This window comes from Polyergus mexicanus, unplaced genomic scaffold (assembly GCF_030449975.1).
Source record: "Polyergus mexicanus isolate NDT 795.1 unplaced genomic scaffold, iyPolMexi1.0 SCAF_2, whole genome shotgun sequence".
Lineage (NCBI taxonomy): Eukaryota > Metazoa > Arthropoda > Insecta > Hymenoptera > Formicidae > Polyergus > Polyergus mexicanus.
This window is the reverse complement of record NW_027223322.1, coordinates 11,552,761-11,573,592: the sequence shown is the minus strand read 5'-3', so window position 1 is coordinate 11,573,592 and position 20,832 is coordinate 11,552,761. Positions and strand designations below refer to the sequence as shown.

Below are 20,832 nucleotides of genomic sequence, written 5' to 3'. Positions count from 1 at the left end.
AATGTATATTGTAGCTCTAATTTGTATATATTATATAATTTTGCATTCTTGTAATTATGTTTTTTCATTTCAGTATCTTTTTAATGTAACTTGTAAATATTTGCATATCACATATACATTTTATATAATTATTGACATAATTACTGAGTGGGAAAGGATTTTAACAGTAATGATGTTTCCTCTTTGCTCAATGATTCTGTTGAAAGAGTTGAAGAAAGAGATATGTATTAATAATCAAGGAGGGAGACGACTACTATCTACTATCGCTCGATACTATATTATATACTATATCTATATATATTGAAATCAGGTTACACGTCACATAGCTATTAGTTCAAGTACAAATCCTTGTCACGGTTGTTACGGAGGAAAAACGTATCGTTAGTTAGTTGCGCATATTCTAACATATCTTTCTTAGCATTTTTATAATAATTCCTCCTTTTTCTCGAAATAAAAAAATACAACGTATTTTTTTAAATACAGATTTCTACGAGAACTTCGACAAAGTACTTTGGATAACCTAGTAGAAATTAATTGCGTATAGAATGGGTTTCAATAACGTCACTCATTGCATTTTCGATATGGACGGTTTGTTATTGGGTAAAGACACTTTCCAAATTCTCGAAAAAATAATATTTATGTGCATTTGATTTTATAAAATATTTTTATATGACATAATAAAAATTTTATTACATCATCTATAATATGATATTAAATATTATCTTCTCTTTTGACAAATTCTCTTGTAGTATTAATTTTTTATAGAAATCAAAAATATTTTATTAAAAAATAAGAAAAGCAATTAATATTTCCTTGTATTATATAGATACAGAATCGCTGTACACAATAGCATATAATCGTGTCATTCAAGAGTATGGGAAAACATTTACTTGGGAACATAAGGCAAAAATCATGGGTTTAAAATGCACTGAAGGTGTGCAAACTATAATAAGTATGTTACAGCTGCCAATTACATTACAAATATTTGAGGACAAGCTTGCTTCTATATACCAAGAAATATTTCCTCAATGTAATCTTATGCCAGGTGAGTTGAAGCAAAGTGAAACTAAATTAGTATTATGTCCTAGCTGATTTTAATACAGATATTATATGCAGGTGCGGAAAGACTGCTTTTGCATCTTAAAAAAAATAATATACCTATTGCATTAGCTACGAGTTCAAGCCAAGAGAGTAGCGATCTGAAAACCCAGAAATGGAAACACATATTTAACTTATTTAACCATAAAGTATATGGTGGTTCTGACCCAGAAGTTTTCCATGGGAAACCAAGTCCAGATATATTTTTGATTGCTGCAAAACGTTTTCCCGATAATCCTGATCCTTTAAAGGTTTGTAGATTTTAACTCATTTCACATATTCTTGAAATTAACTTATTTTTCTATATTGTAGTGTCTAGTCTTTGAAGATTCACCAAATGGAGTGCAAGGTGCACTTGCTGCTAAAATGCAAGTGGTAATGGTGCCAGACCCTCAACTTCCTAAAGATCTCATTAAAGATGCTACATTGGTCTTAAAAAGTCTGGAAGACTTTAAGCCAGAGGATTTTGGATTACCATCATTTGTAGATTGAGATTATTTATTTTAGCTTACTAAAAAGAATATAGAAATGAATTAGATTTAATTTTATGTAACTAAAGCCAGATATAGGCATAATTATTGACAAGAAAGATAAAAGCCTGCAGGCAGGTTTTCGTCAATGCAGATGTGAAATCTGACTGATGAACATAGATTTTATAAAAAAAAAAAAAAATGATAAAAGTATTATTATGTTCGAAAGAGATATTTTCATACTTGCATAGAGGAATTATCACACTGTCTGAAGTTTAATGAGTATAATGGGATTAAAAACAGATACTTAATTACATATATTGTAATTATACAATAGAGATCTTGTAGTATTTATTACAGTATAAAAATATAAATTAAATATAGATGTATATATAATTTACTAAATTGGAAATGTTTCAATATCTTTTTTATATATATATATATTTTTTTTTTAGCCTATAATCATCAAAATAAACTTGCAAAAAATGTAGCACATACTACATGAAAGATCAATTGCTTGGTATATACACAAAAAAAATTAAAAAATAAATATTTCTCTGCTATAGAAAATAATTCTTATAGTCTTGTAAAATTTTATCTGTGTATAGCTCAAATACATACAAAGTACAATTTCTCATGATTTCTGTAAATGATTTTAATCTCTTTTTACTTGAAATTGATAGACTATTCTTATTTGAAACATTGATATAATTATTTTATTAGAACATACTATACATATTATGATATATATTTATCAAATATTTATTTTTGAGATGCTAACTCTTGTACTCTTCCGAGTACTTCTTCAGATTTCAGATTTGACAGGGGTACGCAACGTTCTACGCCAAATTCTGTAACATAATTTACAAAAATAAATAACATTTGAACGAGTATTTCGAGGAAAAAAGCGTTATTTGTAAAGTGACCGTGAATGATATTATCTATAAAAAATTATATTCATCTTTACGTACCATAACGCGCATAAAGTTTCGGTTCGATTGACGAGCATTCCCTAATCAAAACGGGAAATCTTGGATTATTTTTCTTCAACGGTACATATTGTTTCTCGATGAAATCTCTGTAACGTACACACACAAAAGTTGACAGGACTAAAATTGATTCAGATCACAGATCATCGCCTCTATCGTTTGCTACGACTTTACCTAACACCTTGACTAGATTTCGACGTTTGACAGAGGAGGATTCTCAACTCTTTCAAATGCTTCCCAAATTTCACAGTAGCCATATCTTTCAATTATTTACGACTTTTTAAAAACACACAACTTTCATCACAATTCCAATCCTGTGCAATATATCACGTTGGGGGTTGGGGTTTTGTTATTATATCATTAAATTCGTGCATCTGCGTAGCTGCCATCTAAATCTATTTTTATCTTTCGTAACCTCTCATAGAAACAAAGCTGAAAGTGATCATCCCGATATTTTTCGTGACGTTCTTGCGTCATCTACATCCATTTCAGAAACTACATAGAATTATAGTAGCCACTTCATTTTCCGACACTGCCGATAAAATCATTTGATGTGTGTCTGTTCACTAATTATGGATCAGGAACACACCAATGATCGAATTCGGAATAGTTTCCTAATATTGTCGCAATTGTATTAATTTTTTGTTACAAACATAACATGTAATATAATGAAAAATTATATCCATTTATAATTAATTTTTCAACAATTTTTCATCCTACACAAAATATATGTAAAATCTAAATGCACATTAAATTTTCGTGTTTGCCGGCGAATAGATTTTTCTAAAGAGAAGCACGAGCATCAAAACAACTAATTAATACCAAGATTTTTTATTTCATTCGGCTTCATCTTAATACTACTCATGTAATATACGCGTATATTTCCATTGATATATAAATGCGTGCGTATAACAAAAGTTATAAATACTTTTACAATTATCAGATGGATATTTTTCGCATTATTGCCATTCATTTCTATATGTTGTTTTTATTTATTTACAAACTTTATATAATTTTAATTATATATTTTTTATCGTACACACAAATTATTATGCAAATATATAGAAACAGTTGTCATACATAGATAACCATAATTGAATGGTAAGAAAAAAGCGGAGAGTTGGGCTATCGATTCGGTCCTAATTCTCAGGTCAACGGACATACATACATCAATTTTTAGCTCTTCAAGGGTTTCTGGTCTCCTTAATGAAAGAAGAACCGCACCCATGACAAACATTTCTTATAATTGCCGACATTGTCCTCTGTTCGGCATTTATCTATATATGCGCATACTCACTTTCTCATAATATAAAGTTACAATGCATTTAAATATAAGTATCATTATAATCGAAGATCAAACAACTCTATCTAGAGAAAATATTTTTTAATTACAGGTACGGATGAGCCTCTGTAAAATCGTTCGATTTTACAGAAAGTCTCTTCAACTTTGCGTTTAAAAATCTTCGGTATTTTGAGATAGAACAATAAGATCGAGCAATAAGCGAACATATAATTTAATTTGTACATTTTATGTTTAAAATTTCTTTCGTTTTAACTCTTACGGAAAATGTTCCAAGCTTTAAAAAAAAAAAAAAAAAAAAAAAAATTGCAATGAATTTACATTTGGCATCATACGGAACATTCTAGCGACAGAGCGAATAATAATGCTAGTAATGGAATCCGCTAATAGACCACTTTGTTGAAGCTTAAAATGCGAAAGAGAAAACACTTTGAGCAGCGACACTGCGGAAAGAAAAATCACGCCACAAGTGGGGGATCGCGAATATGACGATTATTTATAAAATGTTCGCCGGGGAGCAATTTAGTTTCGTTTGTAATTAAAGCAAATATTATTCGACCGATCATGCGCCGATTGACTTTTTCGCCTGACGGATTCTTGACAGCTTTTCGGCACAAACTGTAATAACAAATTAATTAAACAAATCTATCAACTCAAAAGAAATTTTTTTCGCTTTTGCTTACATCTCCTCGATTTCATCATTTCAGTTGCCTCTTCTGCAACGCGTGATTCTCGTTACAGATGGGACCCTACGTGAACAGATGTAGATCTTTTTTTGGAGATCTTTTTAGCTCGAGACTATCGAGAGTAAATGATGCGTAAGCAGAAATGCGGCGAAATTCGAGGAAATGTTAATACATCGATACAAAGTCGAACATCAACAAGTTAGGAAATCACAGGTCCGCCGTAAGATTTTTCTTTTTTTCTTTCTAGTTTGCGAAAAAACGCCATTTTTCTCATTTCCAATGAAAGAATAATAATTTCATGTGATATTAGAAGTTTTTTTATAAATAGTTTTAAATATATTTTTGTTATTATTCACACACACACGCACACACACACACACACACACACACACACACACACACACACACACACACACACACACACACACACACACACACACACACACACACACATACATATATATTGAGATAAGTTTTTAGAAACTAATTTTCAGAAATTTTTTGCAATTTTCAATAAAATCAATAAACATTGATTTTATTGAGCTTTATTAAAATAAAAAATTACAAGTATCTTTGCGACTTTGCGTATTTTACGTCACAATGTGAGTAATAGTAGCATTGTTAATATTAAATGAATAATAACAAATTAAATGAATAATAACAAAAATATTTTAAATTAGATTCTTACTAATCGAATCACGAATAATAAAAAGATTCAGTTATACATTATTATGAATATATTTCCGATCCTGGGTAATAATTATATACAATATAATTATTATAACACACAGGTGTATTTGCATGGAATAATGAGAACCCCCCTCCGATTAATGACTGTGATCGCCGCGAAAAAGTGGGGAAGTATTTTCGGATTCGCGCTCGCGCATGACATAATATTTAAAGCGTCGCGGCGACGATTCCGGTCAACGTGTCGATCCATCGTCATCGACGAGCGACGTTCAAGGGAGGTCACGACGTTTCCGTACCATCCGTACAATCGGCAGTCGCAGATTAGGCTTCTTCGTCGTGCAACCGAGGAGATTGCGCCTGTCGTAGTACCGGACACCGCTCTTGGAAATTTTTCCGGTGCTGCATCATGGTCAGCCGCATCTCTACTATCTCCCTGTCAGTAGGTCAGTCTCTAATTTCATATATTTTCAATGGGGTACTTGTTGATTAAAATCTAAGAAAAAGGTTTAATAAATTAATCTCGTTACGACATGTATTAATATCATATATTTTAAGTTAATTTTAAAATCGAGAAAATCACAATTTCTTTAAATTTTAATATTAAAATTAAAATTTTAAATTAATCTCGAACATACATGTACATAGAATTTATATTAAACTGTTGAAACTATTTTAGCAAGAGTCTTTTGTGTGAGATTAAATTTCAGTATCAGAAGATTAAAAAACTATCTCCCATTTATTTCTTCTTTTGGTACGAACTCGTGTGATATTTTTGATATATTGCCAACGGATTAAAATCTGATTCTTTAACATTGCCTCGACGAGATATCGCACACTTGCTTTCATATCTTATTATTATCTCGCTGCCAAGTTTTCAGTTTGCTTTTCTATATAAACAGAAAAGTAAATTTAAAAAATCGTTTAAAAAATTTCATATATATATATATATTTCTCTCAGAAAGAAATATGTTTCGCTTTCTCATTATCATCATCATTATTATCATCGATGTAATGTCTCGTAAAAGTACTGATTTTTGTAATGAGCTAATATTTTTTTTTATTTATTCATTTAAACAATTGTTTCATATTTACAAATTCATTATAAAATAATTTTATTTATATCCATTTTATTCGAATAAAATATCAAATATTATTAAATATAGCCATATTTCATTGTCGGCTAAGTTGTAATGTAACAATTGCGCCATCGATTCCTTCGAAATGGTAAAGAACAATTATGCCTGTAATTATCCCTTAATTCGCCACTTTACGTATAATCGGTCGATCGAAGTCGTGCCAGCGAGTTTCTTTATCGAGCGCATGTACATTTCATCGTTCAGTCTCGCGTCATCTTCATGTTTGCATTTTTTGTCTCATTGTTCAATAGCTCTTACAATTAGTGTAATTTGCATTAAATTACGCCGTATATTTATGGATATAAGTTTTTGCGAGAAAAGCACAATTACTAAAATAGTTTAAATTTACAAATAGCTTTATTTACTGTGACAAATAGTAGTTACATTTCGCGAATGCAACGACAATAAAATTTCTTACGCGACAAGCGATGTAACGTTTAGTGGGCTAGCATTCATCTCTACGAAACGCAAGATAATTATCAAATTGCGACATCGGGACACAGAAAGACGCGTGCATAAAGACGGTTTTACGTCAACATATCGATTTACATCGATTTCAATTGGAAAATAACGTTGGTCACAGAAGGCGAACATAAAGATATATGTGTTTTTATTTCAACAAATATGTATGTGACGAAATGAATCGCATCCCAATAATTTAATCCGAAATGAATCGAAATGAATCACAATAATTTAACACAATAATTGAATCCGAGAAATCGAGCATTCTGAGCCGTTACATATTTTTCTTACTCCACTCAGTTATATTTATTTCAAAAATGAAATTAAAATGTGCATTCGAATGTATCAAAGTTCTCTCGAAAGGCACCAAGTGTTTATTGCTACTTCTTTTTTATGATCCCTTGGTTCTTGGCTTCATTCTTTCGCTATAAGCAATTGACTACTTTTCATTATTCTAATGCATTTAATTTAATTATTTTAATCAATTTTGCAATATGTATATTATTACGCGATTTCAATCCGAGTGGCAAATTACACATTTAGATCGGCACAAAATTTAAAGCATGGGATGAAAGATATTTGACTCTATATCGTTAGAGAACTATATTTTTTATAGTTAAGAATTGCAAAGGATTGTAAGGATTGTAACAAATCAATATTTTATAATTTTTTATAATTTAATAAAAAATAATTGTTATAAAAAGATTTTATAATTTATAATTTTTATTTCTATCGCGCTTCGATTTTTATTCGAAATAATAATTAATTACATAGAATACGCACTTTGATAAAGATCTATCGTCGTGATACAATTTCGTGTCATTTATAAAAAATAATTAATTATTAATTATAATAAGAGCAAAATTATTTCTTTCTTGTCGATACTTGCAACAACTCCTTATCAACTAATCCCAGTCCGTGTGAAAAAAGTCTGTCCCCTAATATTCTCGATGCTTCTTCCAAGATCGTATTTTGTAAATATGCCTATATATACGAAAATTAATAAGTAGATCACAAACGTCCGTTTAAAGAATGTGAATGACACGCACATTCTTTCGATGCAGACAACTAAATATAGGAAAATGTTGACGTGTGTAATCAATTTACATCAATGTATATATATATATATATATATGATCTACGTATATACGTGAGGTATCTTGGCAAAATTGTGAATACTATCAAATTTTGAATGTAGGCTTATGTTTGTTTATAAAACTTTGAATATTGCATGATTTTCGCGCACATCGACAGTGCGATATAAATGAATACGTGTTCATAACACAAACCAGGTATCTCGGACAAAGAAAATTTAATTTTAGATTTAATATATTATTACGAATCATGTCGTTTTACACCAATTATCATTTATACTTCCATCTCTCTTTAAATAAATTTAAGAAAACTTTGATTTTTTTAGAAAAAGAAAATCGCAATGGGTCCACAGAAGAAACCGCAGATTTTGAGAAAGCGATGGAGATATGTGGTAAATTCTTGTTATATCATTGATTTACATTCATCCACATTGCATGATGCTCAGTTTCTTTAAATTAGACTTCTCGTTCATAGGAAACGGAAGATATCAGCACACTTTGCTGCTAGTTTGCGGCGTGATATTCATGTGCGTCGGCTGTCAATATGGTGCAAACGCATACATTTTGCCGTCAGCTGAATGTGACCTGGATATGAGATCTGAGGAAAAAGGACTCTTGAACGTCGCCTTTCTCCTGGGTAAAATCTCAGATTTACTAAACTTGCATTTCTCTTTCTCAAAACTTACGCTTTTAGATCATAAAGGTTTCTAAAGCTTATATTTAGATTATTAACACTTATATTTGATCCCTCCAGGTTCGGTGATCAGCGCCCTTTTCTGGGGAGTTTTCGCAGGCGCCTACGGAAGAAGAAATATCCTGTTGCTGACTCTCTTCTCCGATAGTATCTTGACGCTGATCGGAAGTTTCTCGCAAAGTTTCAAGCTATTCCTAGTGTTTAGAATCATAAGCGGATTCATGTGAGTAACAAGTAGCCGTGAATAAAATACGAGATGTCGTGTTTGATGTTAATGATGTGCAATGATGTCGTATATATGTCGCGCTTGTACCATATGATTTATCTGCTAATTTTAGGATGGGCGCACCTGGTTCCTTGTTATATACGTATCTCGGTGAATTTTATGCAGAGAAGCACAGAGCGAAAAGCATTTGTTTCCTGGGCTTTTTCTTCACTCTTGCTTGGTTGATATTACCTGGTAATGATTTTTTTAAATATTATCAATAAATAAGGAACTCTTATATATATAATGTGCGTTATATTTTTTTTAGATGATGTATTATTGATATAAATTATCAAATATATTATGATAGATTCGCAAATTATTAATTTATCGACAATCATTAATTTATCCAGGTTTGGCGTGGATTATTATACCGTTGCCGATATCCTTCGACTTCTACGGCATTCGGTACAATTCGTGGAGATTATTCCTTGGCGTTATTAGCCTACCAATTTTTACTATAGCAGTGATAGCTCTCATATATCCTGAAAGCCCAAAGTTCCTGTTGTCACAAGGTAAAACTGACGAGGCTCTCGTGATTATCCAAAAGATCTACGCGGTAAACACTGGACGTGATAAAAGCGAATTTCCAGTAAGTGCGAAAATAATGATCACTTTTTTGTGAATAACATTTCCGGATTAAATTGCAAGCATATCTTTCTTCAATTGGTAATGTGTCTTTATCTAGGTGAAGGAACTCCTTTCTGAAGCCGGATTCGAATTTAAAAAAGACAAGACACCAGTTTCCTCATCGGATATGTTAGCGGAATTGTTGAAAAATATTTGGTGGCAATTGCGTACCATTGCTTCGCCACCCTTCTTAAAGTACGCCATTCTCTTGTGGACGATTTATTTCACGAACATGTTTGGGTGAGTTTCTCTCAACTGTTAAAGCATACGCACCCTTCTCTTGAGTACTATTTCAAAAATATTTGTTAGAATTACATAATTTCATTAGCCACAAAAAGTCCTCTATTCTTACATCTCTTTATATTATTACTTTTTATTATAATATTATTTACTAATAATATAACAAAAATATTTAATTGTGTTAATATAAAAGGAAATATTTTTCAAATCTATCCCTTTTCAACCGACGTGTTTAGGTACTATGGCTTTAGTCTCTGGCAACCGGAATTGTTCAATCGTTTCGAGAGCTATCATCAATCGCATCCGAATGTATCAGTGACGGTCTGTGAACTAATACACAATACGCAGTCAATGAATGTTACCATTCTGGAAGAACCATTTGTCCTTTTGGCAAACGAAGCCACAGCGGAATGTAAACCGCACATAGACGATCGGGTATTCATTAACTCTCTGACGATCAATGCCGTTTGCTTATTCGGGAATATTATTTCCGGACATCTGGCAAATCGAGTTGGTCGTCGAACAATGCCAGGTAAATAGGATTCAATGAGCTGAATTATTATTACTAATACTATTATTGCAAAATTGCTTTTTTTTTTTTCAAGATCTGTGATTTATTTTTTTAACAAGAATATCTTTTTCTTTCATATAGTGATTACAATGCTTATAGCTGGTATCGCTGGTCTCGGTATGTACTTCGTTAAATCCTCGCTGCAGATTGTTATAACAGCGTGCATTTTTTCCCTGATGGTCACCACGGCAAACATCGTGCTTTCCAGCGTGGCAGTCGACGTATTCCCCACGCATATATCCGCCGTTGCGTTATGCATGATGGCCTGCTTGGGCAGATGTGGCGCGGTAGCGAGTAATCTAGCGTTCGGTATGCTGCTGGATCTCAGCTGCGAGATCCCGATATTCCTAATGGCTGGTATCACCATATGTGAGTATAGCAAAATATGTCAGATTCATTTAAGAAAAATTAAAAAAGAATTACAATATATAATTAATATTTCCAAAAGTAGTCATTTTTTTCACATTTAATTTTATCAAATAATTTTCACAAAACTTGATTTTAATAGATTAAGCGAATAGTAGAGGATTATAAAAATTGAATGGTGCTAAAATAAAAGATAAAAAGGATAATAATAAACAATTTATCCTCTTCAGTCGGCGGAATGCTGTCCTTTTTGATTCCAAGCAAAGACAAGAAGTGAAGATCAAAAGAAAACTAGAAGAAAGAAGGACATATTAAACTTGAAAAAAAGTTCCAAGTGTCAAATAAAATGTTCCGTATTATATTTTACGTGCTGTGAGATGTTTGCGCACAATTTGGAATACACGATGGTGCCTATTAAATCTGTAAATAATAATTATTAGTATCGATCGACAAATTCTCGGTTTTATCAAACCGTTTATATTTTTTTATACTTGTATCAATGTTCAGTGAAATCAAAACAATTATATATAGAGATTTATCTTTTTAAATATATTAAATATATAAGTATATTTATTTTGAGAACAATGCGATGTATTCGTTCGTATTTATTTGGATAAGCAATTTTGAATGATAAATAATAAATCTCAATTTTTATCAATCATCAATCAATTTATTAATAACGTTTTGATTTTATTGAACGATGATATATTTTATATCTAATGACCGCTTGTCGATCAAATTGCATTTCTTTGTAAATAACCATTCCAACAGATATTTATAAAATTATATTTATATATCTCGTATATCCGTATGGAATGTAATACGCTGCGTAGCCTTGCATGCGTGTTTCAATTAGTGATGAGAGAAATGTGAAGAGCGATCTGTTTCTTTCTTACGAGTGTTCGAATTTAAAAATAAAGTGTTAATATTAAATGTTAAAAATGAAATGGATAGTGAAAGAGAAAGAGAGAAAAAGAAAAGGCATTTTAATTTGTTGGTGTCCAATTGTTGGTGAAAAAAGTGGCATAATAATCCGGAAAATGTTATCCTTGTATTACATTGTTGGCGAGGAAGGGAAAGAGGAAGAGCAGACCGATGCATTTTACAAGTTTACGTATTAAACATCGCAGTGAACGGAAAATATTTATCTGGCAGCTTCTATAAGAGGATTAAGCGTCGTTTCCTATGTCAAGCTCTACAAGTGTTTCAGGATTTAATTACCCGATATTTGCTGTAAAGTATGTAGTAAACCGCGATCATTCTCCAACATTGACATTACAAATATTACGTATCATATATATATAAAAATTGGAAATCTATTATTATCATATTTATATATCTATTATAATTAACTTTTTCTCAAAGAGTATATATTTATCGGGATCTTTTTCCATTTTCCAAAAATTATGTTAAATACTCTTCGCGAAAGTTTTGTTTATATATATGAAGATTTAAAGTAGGACTTGTGATATGATTGGTGTTTGATCATTAATAACGCGTCAAGTACAAATTTGCAATTTCATATATTTGTTTTCTTTCTCGTAAAAATGAGTGGAGAGGATTTCTTTCTTGATCGTCGACACACGATCGTCGCTTAGTAAGCGTGTGTTACTTGATTTCGGAATCGAATACAATGATATTGAAAATAATATATATCCAGACAGCACAAGAAGGCCAAAAGACATCTTAAAGATATCTAAAGGATGATAAGAAGTTTTTAAAAAGTCGTTTTTTAGGGACATGTGCTGTCCGGGTATTGTGAGTTCTCGGGGTGTGTGGTATCTAATAATATCGTTATTTCGTTACGCTATTCGCACTTATTCGATATCTGCTTTCTTTATTATTATAATGTTATTACTACCATTCGTTATTATCATTATTATCGTCGTCTCATCGACGACATAATATATAATATATACATAGTATGTATAACGTATGCATATGTGCGCATACACATGCGTACATACTTTATGTACAATATATACAGCAGCGCGTTGCTTTACTTCATTTTGATTCGTCTTGAGTGCATTCTTTTCGCGCATCAATTATATGTATATAATATGCGTATCTAATATATATTTTGTTTAGCGTATATCTTATTGCGCGTGATTCAAAATGAGGAATTGGGGTAGTCACTATCGAAGGCTTTTTTACCTATAAATATTTTAAATAAACGGTCTTAAAACCTTCTTAAAACCCTTCTATCTTAAAACCATCGCTCGTCGCGACTCGATTTTAAGCCGAAAATCATACGAGTGATCGCCGAGCAAGGGTACAATGTCATTTCTACATCGACGAATTTCGAAATTGTTACGGCGAACGCAATACGTGATACGCATAAACAAACAAACTTATGTAATTAAGAAATAAAAAAATCTTTTAGGTATATATAACTCGCATTTTCAAAATATCGTTATCGTGAAAAGTATTGATAATTTTTTACAGATTTCTTTCGTAATCGGATGATATAGAAAGACATTATTTTTAGATTATTTTATATTTCTAAATTCGTCGATGAGCTCGCAATGATTTCCGGTGAAACGATCGATTCTTAACGTGTCAACAATATACGTAAATTCTCTTCGACGACTGACAGAATGACATCTTATCAATTTTGCGAGATTACAATTTAAGATACGACTGAAAGGAGAATATCTAAAAATTGCCCGTTTTAGAACGCTCTCTTTTCTCTCCGACTATTTGAACTTTCGAAAAGCACAATATCTCATGGTATAAGGCACTATTTCTTTATTTATTACATCCTAACGGACGTATAAAGCGTATCTCTAAAACGTAGAACACGGCAGGAATTGCGGAAATTTGTCTAAATATATCAAAGATTTTTTTTCTCTTTTTTTATCAAAGCTCCCATCCGATATATATATATTATTAATCTGAAAAATAAGGAAAAAGAACAGAGAGAATCAATAAATTCAAAAGAAAAAAAAAAGATACGTACGAGCAGAGGGCTTTCTTGTTAAGGAGGCAGTAATACCGTATCGATGCCGATAAAGCGCTTACCTATCAACAACAGTTAGTTTTTATCGATAATCGCGTGATATATAATCGCTAAGTTGTCTGTCGCTCTAAACATTAATTTAATGTAACAATGAACGGCTATGAAAAGGCACTATGTTTCACAGATGTAGAGTCCTTATAGGGAAATTAGCTGCCTTCATTAGTTCATTTGCTCAATTTTGTTTCGTTCGTTCTTGTATATGTATACGAATACTCTACGAAATTGGTAAAATCCTTATTTTGTCGCGTAATTTTTTTTTTCTCTCGCAAAAAAGTTTCAATCAAACTCGAAACACAGTGATTAATTGTTAATTGACTCGAAGGCATCTAATCTCGCTAACGAGGAACTTTCGTATTGCATGTGTATATGTGTATATCTATCGGTTTAAAGATTATTTAAACCTAGCCCCGCAGAGACACGTGGAGTGGTCGGTCGTCTGACAGCAGTTAAGAGTTAGTAAACGCTAGCAAACGACTCTAATTGTTATTTGATCGTTAATATTAGTATTATTACTCTTGTTATTACTACTACTGGATAATGGCACGTCCCGCTGTCCGAGAGAAACGGCAATTCATCAAACAAGTGGCTGGCTCTTTTATGATTGGCGACAGCCAATCGTTTCGTTTGAGATAAATCTCGCAACCGATAGGCGTAAGGATAAATTATTCTTAATCAGATACCTCAGTCTTACTTGACACGCTTCGGATAGACAGCAATTTGCTGACATAATAATATTCTTTATTATCAGATGACACAAAAGCAATATATCACAAAATCCGGAGACTCTATATATATGTAAATTTTTATATCAAACAAATGTCTTGTGAATTAAAAAAAAAAAAAAAAAAAAACAACATAATAATATAATTTTAAAATCAAAGAAAATTTTCTTGAATATCATTTTTAAACAAAAAAATTTGCTGTCAATAATCTCGAATATTGAAAAAAATGAAGACGTCAAGACTTGAATGAAAGATGAAAAACGTGGATTGTAAAAAAATAGAAGTTGGCGAAGCGCGAAGGGAAGATGTAAGGAAAAATAACGCAGAACGAATAGAGGTAAAGTGAAAAAAGACAATCCATGCATTATATGAATCTATGTTTTCAATCGAAATGCAAAAATGTTTCACGCAATTTACGAATGTATACAACAGATGTATTTAGCTTTTCTTATCTGAGAAAATCTTCATCAAAGATTTATATTACATTATTCGCACACATCTGACCTTCCTTTTAAAATTAACTTAGATCTCAATGTAAACTTTCGTGTTTTTAACAATTTTATGACACTACAAAAAATTCACGCGAATATCTTCCACTATAATTTCTCTGCATTTTTTAAATGTGTGTACACACACAAATATAATATACAAATAATATTTTTACCATATATCCACGAATATTCCAAGAAAGTTGAAGAAAAGCAGAATAGTATAAAGAATATCAGAAAGATTGACAGCGATATAAAAACTGTAATTATAATAATTCATTATACGAAAATTACATATTAAATTTAACAAACGCAAATAAAATTCCGCAAAGTTTAAGTTCATGAGAAATATAAAAGACTGACAAAAAAAAAAGATCTATGAAACAGAGTACTTTCTTACTTTTTTTCGCTTCTTCTCTAATAATTTATTAAACAAATTTATTATTGCGAGCTTGCTATTGGGTTTTTTGCACTTTGTGAGCGTCAATCTGCCTTTTTTCTTTGAAAAGTTTCCTCTGAGATTATATCGCATTTTTTAACGATTCTTTTTTTCCCTTAAATTCCCCAAACAGAGGAGAAATCCCTCTCGCATTTATTGCGAGGCATCGCAGGGAAGAAGCATTCAGTCGTTCCCGTAGCGATATTTACGTCGTAGGACAGTCTTACCATTAATTTTAGTGCGCCTTCGTAAGTTCCTTTTTGTTCCTAATGCGCGACGGCCGTGTACGCTCTCTTTTGAATGCTTAAGCGCGATATAACGAGCAAGAGTTACAAATATCTGCAAGAATCATTATGCATTTCGTGAGTGTTAACATATACAATGATCACAATTTGCTAATCTCGACACAAATTATATTTAGCATTAAATTGATCCTCATATTATATTATTCATTGTGTGTTATTTTGAATATACATTTTAAAATTAAAGTTACTTTTTTTATTCCTGAATTATTTCTATTATATCATCTTTTTCTCGAATTACTGTAACTTTAATGAAAATTAAAACATTATAGAAATGTCGTTGCAGATATATTAGTTAAGTCAGGGTGAGAAAAATATGTATAAAAAGATGCGAAGATCGTTGATAAATATTAGTACCTCGAGCTCAAAACGATGACATAGAGTCTTGTCATGAAATACCATCTTACATCGCGCGGACAGCGTATATATATATAATACCATTTTAAACGCGTTCCAAAGCAGTGCATGAGCAGCAGTGAGCTCGTTCTTAATTGCGGCAAAAGGAGGCGGTTAGATAGATCTCGACCACAGCAACGTGTTGGGGTGAAAAAGGGCAGTGAAAAAGGGACTACGAAAAGCAAATCGCGGAGTCGCTTAGGGTGAATAATTTGTTGGCGGAATTCCTCTTATCGTCGTTACAATTATTTTCGCCGATGATCTAACCCGATTCTCGCTCTCATTCAATCTTTCTTTCTCTCCCTCTGACACAGTTAGCTACCTATGAACATTTTTGTGTATACGTCTCTGTATACATATTAATATATAACATTCAAACGGCGTATACACATTACAATATAACGTTCTCGTAACTCCCAATCCGTTCAATCGTCATTACAAAGTAACGGCCACTTTTACACAGATAAAAGCGGTAGTACGAAAGTAATATAATGGTCGAAAAAATCCTACGGATCGATCAGTCAATTGTATGTGTGTGTTATGTATGCATGTATGTATTGTGTACGAGAGTGTGAATGAATACGCATGACTGGTACATATTACATCGTATGTACTTAAACATATTGTTCTGAACACTATGTACGCTCTTTCCTTCTTTCAAAAAATCGATTCGTATCTACAGAGTATATATAAAAAAAATGTTCGCATATTATATATATGCGTTTCGTGTACAATCTCTTTGAGGAAATTTTCTGCACATCGAAAACCAGAAATATGTATACGGTGCTCTAAAGAAGAGAAAAAAAAAGAGCTTTTTTTCATCTTAGTCGAAATATTTTGACGATTAACGCGATAAGCTGAGAAAATAATTCTCGCAAAATTAACGATACCGTTTCTCTCATTTTCGATATGCAGAATCTCCTCCGTTTAATCATTATATGTGAACGTATTTCGTTCTGCATTGTTTCTCTCTCGTCTTCGCAACATGTCAATCGTAAAAAAAAGGGAAGAAAAAACAAAAGACTTGCGTCGGACTGTTATCACAGTACATTGTATTACTGTAGTACAAAGCTCTGGAGAAGGAGGAGGAGGTATTATATTTTTCGTGCAAAACGAGCTTGGCATATGGCGCAGTTTTATTTCCCGAGAATACGCGCTGCACCACGGAGGGAAGCTGGGAAGGCACAGTGTATGTACATATACTATATGTATGTATGTACAGCACCGAACGACGACCGGAGATAACATATTCAGAACTCGTGGCACGTTTGTTTTAACACTAATCAATCGAACAACTTTTCGATTCCAATTCTATTTCGTAACTTATCATAGAACTTATGCTACTGAAGCATGTTTCTTAGATTAATAAAAATAATCTTATTTGAAATAGTCAAAACAACATCAATAATGCAAATAAATAATTAAAATTATGCTTAAATGAAATGCGGTTAATACAGAAATATTAGTCGAGAAATACAAGACGAAAATAATTACAGTTTCATTTTCTCTGGATCTTTCTTAATGGTAAAAAATACAATTAGAGCAGAATACAAATGCAGTTAAAGAATTCGTCGCATTGATAAAAGTTCTCACGATTCGTTAAGAAATTCTTTTTCGACCCCCACTAATAATTTCCAAGAGCTTGTGTATATTGCACTACAGTCAATTTAAAAGTTGCATTTAAGCCTAATTTTAATTATCAATCTTCTTTAAACGGAAATATACATTTATCGAATAATATTATATTATTTAAATAATTTCTCCTATTAATTAAAGTACTATTTTTAAATATTCTTATTACTGGAAAAAAAAATGATATATTCTACTTTTTACAATTTGTACAAAAATTGTATGTAGAAAAGATTTAATTTTTATAAGAACTAATTTAAATGCATGTTAAACGCATAATCATTTTTTATAATTTTATTTATTAGTCTCGTAACTATATAAATAAATTACAAATATATTAATTTATTTTTGTTTTCAGTAATATAAGTTCTAGGAGATATAACGAGTTTACGAAGCTCAAATTTACAACAGAGAGAATAATTTTCTCGTAATAATTTATAAAAAATTATTTAAAAGCAGCTAAATATTTCATTATTTTATATGTTACATATATCGCATTATTTTAATAAACTTTATCAAATATTTGATAAAATAAAAACAATTTACGATAGATTTCTTTTCGAATAATCACTTTCGAAAAAAAAGACGGAGCAATCGTAAAATACATTTTATTTACATACCTCTTTGTTTCGTCGATATTATCCTTTGCTTCATGTCTCATCTTTATAAGACTAATTGTAAGAATTTTCCCTACCATGTTGAATACAGAATCTACGCGCGCGATTTCGCGAGTCGGCGCATGCAGACCGTAAACGTAAGTGACTAGATCTACCGGAAGCCCGACTCTCCGTTTCCCTTATCGAAAATTCTTACATAAATCTCAAGAACAATATCAAAAACAATCGAGAGGATAAAAAAATTAATCGAATCAAACGTACGCTTTGTAAGAAAGATCCTATGTACCACTCGTCCATGTAAGTTTCTCCGTTTGTACGCGTTCGATAAACACGCTCGGCAAATGATCTCTGATCTTCGTTTCTATCTCTCATTCTACTGTCGAAACGAAACGCGACGTTGTTTCTAGACATATTACTTTTACGGTGTGTACTTTGGTAAGACTGCTGGGGTTGTTGGGGCGACCCCGGCACATGCCGCTAACACGTCGCCCCCGGCACGTTTTTATTTTTGTTTTATTTAGTCATTATTAACACAGCTCTCGTTAGGACGGAGCTAAAGGCCACGGTCGCATCATTATCAGCGATCCTCCCCGAGCACAACAACAACAACAACAACGACGACGACAACGAGGAGGAAGAAGAAACGCGTTAGAGATGAGACTTGACGATATCCTTTCAGCCCGGCTAGCTTGGGGGACGATCACCTACACGGCGCCAAGAGTATCTCGAGCCAACACGGGCAAGAGGTGACTTCCTGCCGCGAGTACTTGGGTCCCCAGCCCTTGACAAAGCTGATGCGGACGGAATTAATGTCGACGGGGCCGGAAGCAACAAATCCGGCGGTCTGACCGCCACTGCCACCGCCGCCGTTGTATGGAAGCTGCAGGATCTTGGCGCGATCGAAGATGTTGAGACAGAAACCCGGCGGCACCCGATAGACCAGTAGAGTCCTCGATTCCGGTTCGTCCAAGGTGGGTGAGTGCACGAAGATCGGACTCTCCGACCGATTGTACGCCCATACACCGTCCGCTTCCTGGCTGAGCGTTAGTCCTGCGAGAATGCAGAAGAGACATCCGTCATGAAAATGCATTCCATTACGTTCAGATAATTTTATAAACAACCCAATACTACGAAGCATGTTTGTTCTTAATTCTTCATTGCACACAATTTGTTTTTATCATAGAAATAATATAGGATAAAAATATTCTTCTCCCACATTGTTATGAAAATCATATCGTTAAAAAATATATTCTTGTATTTAAATATATATAATATTTCTTTCTACTGTGTGCATAATATAACTGAAAATTGAAAAGATTTTACATAATGATATTATATTTTATTAAATAATTTTTTTAATGATTAAATATATAGTCTAAGCGTGACATGAATGGATAGTCTTTGAAGCGAAGCAAAAAAATACAAAGACCAGTATTCTTCAAAGACGGAATTCCCCTATAGATTGAAAATTTTAAGACAAGATCTCTTACCAAGGCCAATTTTGCTGCGCGTACGCTGGACCGCGGGCGGTGCATTGTGATTCTCAGTCAGAGTCGCCAGGCAGAGGCCGTCGCCGTCGTGGAGTGAATCGAAGACGTTCACCGTCGACGGCTCTACGGGATACAGACGACCTACTCGACCACCCAATTCCCAGTACGCCAGGGTGCACCATTCCCTCTGCCCCGTCTCACCTATGGACAAGAGATAAGAAAGTAGAAAGATAAATATTACATCATTCTCTTCTTCATCAATATATTTACAAATGACATTATTATGATTGTTATCCTAGCAAGAGTAGGGCAAGATGTTAATCTCGTGCCGCTCTTTCTAGAAATGTCTATAAAAGTTTCTCGTCGTTAGCGAATTAGAAAATAATTGTCGCACGGTATGAAAATTAGATACGACGAATTTTTCTCTCCGAAATATAATATTAAATGAAAAAAGATATGGACTAAAAACTAGGAAAAGAGAGAATGCGGTACGAAAGAAGGGATCCTTAAGATCGTAATCTTTCCAATACATCCGGATTTTCGTAATCCTAAGTGTTTCACTTGGTCATATTTAATACAATACAATAGTACTTCCGTGTGTTACACGGTAGAAATGCTCGATTTTTCATCCCCGGATGTTAGTCCGATAAAAGACTTCCCGAAGCGAGATCCTTTCTTAACGATAGGGCTTCCTTCCCGGTAAAGAGGTTTATAACGAGGAGAGAAACTGCGGGCGGTATTACAAAGGACCGGTTGCCGGCAAGTCCCACGCTGTCGCCGTTACGGCGTCTCCGATGGCGTCGTCGCGGAGACGGCGCCAGATCCGTCAGCCTGGACGAGTCGCGAGTCGAGCGAGTATAAAAGGATTCGCGAGAACGCATATAAGGCGCGCATAGCAATCGAATACGGATCGCATTTTGTTTTATAAGTTCAGAATAATAATATTAATTTTTTTAACGAATTAATATCAAAGATCATATCGTTATCGTAACGTTTTTAATATTCCAAATTATTATTCATTTAATATTTAATATCATAT

The 20,832-nt window shown here is 32.8% G+C and overlaps 4 protein-coding genes across 8 annotated transcripts in view; 2 read left to right on the top strand and 2 right to left on the bottom strand.

Moving 5' to 3' along the window:
• The first annotated feature begins 300 nt into the window (after positions 1-300).
• On the top strand, positions 301-2,481 carry LOC138942339 (pseudouridine-5'-phosphatase-like). Of its 2 annotated transcripts, none has more exons than XM_070312514.1 (5): positions 301-384; positions 484-600; positions 827-1,045; positions 1,117-1,349; positions 1,411-2,481. In XM_070312514.1, the coding sequence occupies exons 2-5, from the start codon at positions 546-548 to the stop codon at positions 1,588-1,590; spliced, it is 687 nt and encodes a 228-aa protein (XP_070168615.1). In that variant the 5' UTR covers positions 301-384; positions 484-545; the 3' UTR covers positions 1,591-2,481. The 2 variants fall into 2 exon arrangements, with proteins under 2 accessions (XP_070168615.1, XP_070168606.1); XM_070312505.1 differs by having other exon boundaries at positions 306-380.
• On the bottom strand, positions 2,198-2,956 carry Nd-b8 (NADH dehydrogenase (ubiquinone) B8 subunit). The gene is made up of 3 exons (XM_070308377.1): positions 2,732-2,956; positions 2,540-2,646; positions 2,198-2,419 (listed from the first exon to the last, which is right to left on the bottom strand). The coding sequence occupies exons 1-3, from the start codon at positions 2,812-2,814 to the stop codon at positions 2,331-2,333; spliced, it is 279 nt and encodes a 92-aa protein (XP_070164478.1). The 5' UTR covers positions 2,815-2,956; the 3' UTR covers positions 2,198-2,330.
• A 2,503-nt stretch (positions 2,957-5,459) lies between these two features.
• Positions 5,460-11,257, top strand: LOC138942330 (synaptic vesicle glycoprotein 2C). Of its 2 annotated transcripts, none has more exons than XM_070312488.1 (10): positions 5,460-5,676; positions 8,252-8,317; positions 8,401-8,562; positions 8,680-8,842; positions 8,958-9,079; positions 9,238-9,476; positions 9,573-9,754; positions 9,991-10,286; positions 10,407-10,694; positions 10,922-11,257. In XM_070312488.1, exons 1-10 carry the CDS (start codon positions 5,640-5,642, stop codon positions 10,966-10,968), a joined length of 1,602 nt encoding a protein of 533 aa, XP_070168589.1. In that variant the 5' UTR covers positions 5,460-5,639; the 3' UTR covers positions 10,969-11,257. The 2 variants fall into 2 exon arrangements, with proteins under 2 accessions (XP_070168589.1, XP_070168594.1); XM_070312493.1 differs by lacking the exon at positions 10,922-11,257 and having other exon boundaries at positions 10,407-10,442; positions 10,534-10,652.
• Positions 11,258-18,047: 6,790 nt separating this feature from the next.
• The window catches only part of Dad (Daughters against dpp), a 57,679-nt gene continuing 54,894 nt past the window's right edge, over positions 18,048-20,832 (bottom strand). For all 3 annotated transcript variants that reach the window (XM_070308345.1, XM_070308353.1, XM_070308363.1), the window contains 2 exons: positions 19,794-19,994; positions 18,048-19,353 (listed from right to left, as the gene is read on the bottom strand). In XM_070308345.1, the coding sequence (XP_070164446.1) occupies positions 19,004-19,353; positions 19,794-19,994 (551 nt within the window). In that variant the 3' untranslated portion in view covers positions 18,048-19,003. The remainder of the gene's footprint in view (positions 19,354-19,793; positions 19,995-20,832) is intronic.

What these genes read in the sequence shown, in the direction of transcription:
- Nd-b8 (XM_070308377.1), bottom strand. Translation starts at nt 2,814, where the DNA reads ATGGCTACTGTGAAATTTGGGAAGCATTTGAAAGAGTTGAGAATCCTC. An exon ending in AAATCTAGTCAAGGTGTTAG is followed by an intron (nt 2,647 to 2,731) that starts GTAAAGTCGTAG and finishes TGTACGTTACAG; the next exon opens with AGATTTCATCGAGAAACAAT. An exon ending in GAAACTTTATGCGCGTTATG is followed by an intron (nt 2,420 to 2,539) that starts GTACGTAAAGAT and finishes ATTATGTTACAG; the next exon opens with AATTTGGCGTAGAACGTTGC.
- LOC138942339 (XM_070312514.1), top strand. Translation starts at nt 546, where the DNA reads ATGGGTTTCAATAACGTCACTCATTGCATTTTCGATATGGACGGTTTG. An exon ending in TCAATGTAATCTTATGCCAG is followed by an intron (nt 1,046 to 1,116) that starts GTGAGTTGAAGC and finishes TATTATATGCAG; the next exon opens with GTGCGGAAAGACTGCTTTTG. An exon ending in ATAATCCTGATCCTTTAAAG is followed by an intron (nt 1,350 to 1,410) that starts GTTTGTAGATTT and finishes TCTATATTGTAG; the next exon opens with TGTCTAGTCTTTGAAGATTC.
- LOC138942330 (XM_070312488.1), top strand. Translation starts at nt 5,640, where the DNA reads ATGGTCAGCCGCATCTCTACTATCTCCCTGTCAGTAG. An exon ending in GAACGTCGCCTTTCTCCTGG is followed by an intron (nt 8,563 to 8,679) that starts GTAAAATCTCAG and finishes TGATCCCTCCAG; the next exon opens with GTTCGGTGATCAGCGCCCTT. An exon ending in TGCTTGGTTGATATTACCTG is followed by an intron (nt 9,080 to 9,237) that starts GTAATGATTTTT and finishes TAATTTATCCAG; the next exon opens with GTTTGGCGTGGATTATTATA.